Below are 5,494 nucleotides of genomic sequence, written 5' to 3'. Positions count from 1 at the left end.
CGCGGAGTTGGGGCGGGTGGTGTGTGATGATACGTCTCCAACGTATCTACTTTTCCAAACACTTTTGCCCTTGTTTTGGACTCTAAATTGCATGATTTGAATGAAACTAACCCGGACTGACGTTGTTTTCAGCAGAACTGCCATGGTGTTGTTTATTGTGCAGAAAATAAAAGTTCTCAGAATGACCTGAAAATCCACGGAGATAAATTTTGGAAAATATAAAAAATACTGGCGAAAGAATCAAGGCCAGGGGCACACACCCTGTCCACGAGGGTGGGGGGCGCGCTCCCTGTCTCGTGGGCCCCTGATGCTCCATCGACCTCAACTCCAACTCTATATATTCCGTTTCACGGAGAAAAAAATCAAAGAGAGAGTTTCATCGCATTTTACGATACGGAGCCGCCACCAAGCCCTAATCTCTCTCGGGAGGGCTGATCTGGAGTCCGTTCGGGGCTCCGGAGAGGGGGATTCGTCGCCGTCGTCATCATCAACCATCCTCCATCACTAATTTCATGATGCTCATCGCCGTGCGTGAGTAATTCCATCGTAGGCTTGCTGGACAGTGATGGGTTGGATGAGATTTATCATGTAATCAAGTTAGTTTTGTTAGGGTTTGATCCCTAGTATCCACTATGTTCTGAGATTGATGTTGCTATGACTTTGCTATGCTTAATGCTTGTCACTAGGGCCCGAGTGCCATGATTTCAGATCTGAACCTATTATGTTTTCATGAATATATGTGAGTTCTTGATCCTATCTTGCAAGTCTATAGTCACCTATTATGTGTTACGATCCGACAACCCCGAAGTGACAATAATCGGGATACTTCTCGGTGATGACCGTAGTTTGAGGAGTTCATGTATTCACTATGTGCTAATGCTTTGGTCCGGTACTCTACTAAAAGGAGGCCTTAATATATCTTAGTTTCCATTAGGACCCCGCTACCACAGGAGGGTAGGACAAAAGATGTCATGCAAGTTATTTTCCATAAGCACGTATGACTATATTCGGAATACATGCCTACATTACATTGATGAACTGGAGCTAGTTCTGTGTCACCCTATGTTATAACTATTACATGAGGAATCGCATCTAACATAATTATCCATCACTAATCCAATGCCTACGAGCTTTTCACATATTGTGCTTCGCTTATTTACTTTTTCATTGCTACTGTTACAATTACTACAAAACTGCTATCATTACTTTTGCCACTGTTACCATTACTATCATACTACTTTGCTACTAAATATTTTGCTGCAGATACTAAGTTATCCAGGTGTGATTTAATTGACAACTCAACTGCTAATACTTGAGAATATTCTTTGGTTCCCCTTGTGTCGAATCAATAAATTTGGGTTGAATACTCTACCCTCGAAAACTGTTGCGATCCCTTATACTTATGGGTTATCGTGTGACCGCGCCTCCCGTGCCCCGCAGCGTTCTGTGGTGCGCGGGTTGCCTGGGGCATGGGGTTAAGGTCTTCTTGGGCAGGCGGCGTAGCTCGGGCTGGCCAGGCAGCCCAGTGGTCGGCACTGGTCATCGGGTCGCCGGACATGGATGCAACTAAGCGATGGGACGCGGATCAGCGGAAGGAAGACTTCGGCGCACCCCTATCTGGCGCGCCAAATGTCGGATTTCGGGTTTCGGCAAAACCCTTGAGGTACGTACACTGGGGTGCGCACGAAGATTTCCCCCTATCGAATCACGCTCTTAGCCTCACCGCGATCCCTAAGCTAACTCGATGAACTCACAACACAAGAGACGCAAGATTTATACAGGTTCGGACCACCGTTGTGGTGTAATACACTACTCCTGTGTGGTGATGGTGGATTGCCTCTTGGGCTGATGATGAACAGTACAAGGGAAGAACAGCCTCCTGAGGAGAGGTGTTCTTGTGCTTGGTGGTTTGCTCGGGGAGGAATTGATCTGTTCCCCTACTGTGGTGGCTAGTCCTATTTATAGAGGCCCTGGTCCTCTTCCTAAATATTGAGCGGGAAGGATCCAACAACGGCCAATTTGAAAGGGGACAACAAGTACAAGCTATCCTGACTAAAGGTGGTCTTTCGCCTATCAAAGACGCTGGTGGTGACGCCTTCTTGGGCTCAACGATGACCTCCGCCCTGCCGTCTTGCTGGTCTTGGTCTTGTTGCACCGATATGGAAACCTTTGCCTGATGCCTCGGTACTCCGCGCCTGAGCTTGCCCCCTTAGCACCAAAGGGGAAAAGAGGACACTGCGCGCGCTGGCGCCCGCCTGGCCTTGGTCGTCATGGCTTGCGTCACGGGAACCTCGCGAGGTACCCCTTGCCTTGATCTCTCCGCCTCCTCGCGAGCCTGCCTGGTGAGGCTGTTCCTGAGGAGGCCCTGTGTCATCCGCCCCGCGAGGCTCGGTCCCTTGCGAGGGTCTTGAGTGTTGGGTGACGAAGATGGGCCGTACTGGGCCACTGGTGGAGCCACGCCGCGGGCTGCAGGCAGGCAAGTTTGGGGACCCCCGTTTTCAGAACGCCGACATATCTGACTCTTTCCATGACTGACAAGAAATATAATATGACAGCGACGACGAATGCGTGTACATGTACGCCATGATCTACACCCTGGCATTCATGGGCATCACGCCAGCGTCAGGCCTGACCACGGTGTCCTACATGGTGTCGCGCACGGAGTCCCTGTGCAAGTGCGCACGGATGCGTACGCTCATAACAAAAAAAGATATGTTATTTTTTCTTGTATTAGGAAAATTATGATTTTATTTTGGAAGGTTATCGAGAAAAATCGTATGTATGTCTTTTAGGAAGGTGATCTCACATAAGTATATGATATGGTTTTTGAGTTCTTAAATACCTATTATTTATGTGGTTGAATTAAAGCAGCACCTGCCAAGAAACAAGATCTCACATTTTAATGAAATTTGAAAAAAAAATTAATGGAGGAAGAAAATCCAGTGCGAAGGGATGGTGAAAAGTGAGACAAAAAAACCCAACGAAAAAAAGCCAGACGTAAAAAAATCAGACAAAAATAAAACGCGGGTCATTTGGAGTAGAGATAGCGCTCTCGCGCCGAGCGAGGGCTTTACTGGGCCAAGCTGTGTCAACTTGCGCAAAAGGAAAATGCCATACGAGCGAGCTGATGGGCCGTGCCACCGGAGGTCCTAACCAGACGCTTCTGGAGTTCTTCAGATCCCGGAACCCTAACGCTCGCTTATATAAAGGAAACAGGAGAAGCGGAGCGGCGCCCTCCCCCCACCCACATCCCTTCCCCACCACCGACGCCGCCATCCACATCCAGAGGCCAGAGCCATCGTCTCGTTTCCCGGCATGGAGTCCATGCTCTTGAGGGCCTCCCGTGACTTTGCTCGCGCCGCCAGCAAGATCGCGTCGGCTGGTCGGTGGGCAGCGCCGGTGACAGCGGCTCGATCAGCCCCCTCAGATCTGAGGAGCCGCCTCTCCTTCCACAGCGGCACCGGTGGTAACACACCCATCTCCACCGACGCACCACCGGACGAAATGTCGTCGCCCGCTTCCTTCACCCCCCTCCCAGGTAATAACCGAATCAATATGTATTTTCCTTGTTCATCTAGATGTCCGAACGATTTAACTCTAGTAGCCTAGCTACTTTACTCTACTCCTACAAGTAAGCTAACCTATCACTTCTGCTGCTTAATCAATAAGCATATGATATCTTTGTTTTGAGATTTACCGGTGCATCTTAAGTCAACATTTTTTTGTATGTACTGTATTTATTATATAGCATTTTGTTGTGAATGGATGGAGCACATCTTTTCCAGCTCATTCATATGTTTGGAGGTTAAAATTTGTGGATCATGTATCACACAAGGCAAACTTCAATTTTTGACAGCTTTTCTCATGACATATAAATGACTTGCATCTGTAGGTAAGGTGAAAATTCTGCCTTCAGACGAGGACGTTGAGTCAGAGGAAGCCCTGTGGGCCTTGTATCTGCGCTGGTGCAACACTTTGAACCAGAAGCGTGACCATGATGAGATGGTTCGCCGGTTTGATGTATTCAAGGACACTGTTCGGATGGTCCACCGTGTCAACAAGGCTAAATTGCCTTACACTCTGAAAGTAAGTGAATTCGCTGATGGGAAGCTACAAGAGTCCATGAGTCCAAAAGTGTTTGATGAATTCGCAACTCATGCAAAGGGTGGTGGATCTCGCCCTTTGGCAAATCGTCGGAAGGAAGGGGATCTCATCATTGAAACTGGTGAAGATGTGCCAGAATATCCCCAAATGTACTTCAAGTTCTCTGAATCTGGAGATTCCATCATCCCCTTGGAATGAATCATTGGAGAAGCACACGATACATGAATAGGAGAAATGCATCACACTCGAGTTTGGAGAAGAAAAAAGGATACAAGGACAAAGATAGATCAGTATTCTGCTCTAAAGCTGAAACTCTTTGTGGGATCCATGTTACTTGATTCTATTATGGACGTATGAATTGGTTGTATATATTTACATTAATGTTGTCAAGTTAGGCATAATTTCCTATCAAGGTACTTCTTTTGAATATATCGTTGTTTTTAAGCTTGCAATTTCTATGTGGACCCACTCTCGCGAGCGTTCCTCGATTTCGCTGCGTTTCTTGTTGGTCGATGGTGCCTGGTCGGGTCAAGGCAAGCATGGAATTTTTTTTCAATGTGTACATGGATTCAGCAGGCCCTATTTGGCGCAACGGGTCACACACTTCATTATTCGTATTTTCAATGTGTACATGGATTCAGTAGGCCTCTATGCTATTTGGCGCAACGGGTCACACACATCATTGTTCGTGGGCTCGGCTAAGCACAACGCAAAGAGTTTTTTATTTCATGCACAAGAAAAATAAAAGTTTGGTGCTGCTAAAATATACATCCCTAACTGGTCTATACATTTTATACAAATATGTTTTTTTAACTTAGATTTTTCATCGTGATAACCATATTTTCAACTAAAACAATGCTTCCTTAGCTGGTTAGTACATGTTATACATTTTTTTCAAACTTCTACTACCAATATCAAATATGTCCTTACAAAATAGTTTCATGGACAACATGGTTTTAGCGGGTCTCTTCGCCATTCGGCGCAACGAGTCAACTAGTATGAGTAAAAGAAATCTCCCTCGAGTCATCTGCCATCATCCGTCGGATCTCCTCAACAAGTATGCGGTGCTGCGACCGGTTCTCCAAGGGTGCTGTAATCATCGACACGGCTTTTGCACAGTCCAATTCCACCATGATCGGCAAATTTGTCCTGTGCAGGGCCAACGCTAGGCCCTCTCTACATGCTGCTAGCTCCGCGTGAAGACCATTGTCGCATGCATGCATCTCCCTACACGTTGTATATAGAATTTCACCTCTCTCGTCCCGTAGAAGCATGCCGCCTCCTGCTTTTGAGTGGTCCGCTCTCCCTCATGCAGCACCATCTTCCCTTTCTCACTACTAGGGAAAAGCTTATAGGCAGACACTTACTAGTAGCGAAGGTTTATAACCCT

The 5,494-nt window shown here is 46.9% G+C and overlaps 1 protein-coding gene across 1 annotated transcript; it reads left to right on the top strand.

The window, feature by feature from the left end:
• Positions 1 to 3,193: 3,193 nt before the first annotated feature.
• Positions 3,194 to 4,556, top strand: LOC123113206 (uncharacterized). Its single transcript, XM_044534389.1, has 2 exons — positions 3,194 to 3,538; positions 3,893 to 4,556. The coding sequence occupies exons 1-2, from the start codon at positions 3,316 to 3,318 to the stop codon at positions 4,300 to 4,302; spliced, it is 633 nt and encodes a 210-aa protein (XP_044390324.1). The 5' UTR covers positions 3,194 to 3,315; the 3' UTR covers positions 4,303 to 4,556.
• The last annotated feature ends 938 nt before the right edge of the window (positions 4,557 to 5,494 follow it).

This window comes from Triticum aestivum, chromosome 5B (assembly GCF_018294505.1).
Source record: "Triticum aestivum cultivar Chinese Spring chromosome 5B, IWGSC CS RefSeq v2.1, whole genome shotgun sequence".
Taxonomy (NCBI): domain Eukaryota; kingdom Viridiplantae; phylum Streptophyta; class Magnoliopsida; order Poales; family Poaceae; genus Triticum; species Triticum aestivum.
This window is presented reverse-complemented; position numbering and strand designations above follow the sequence as displayed.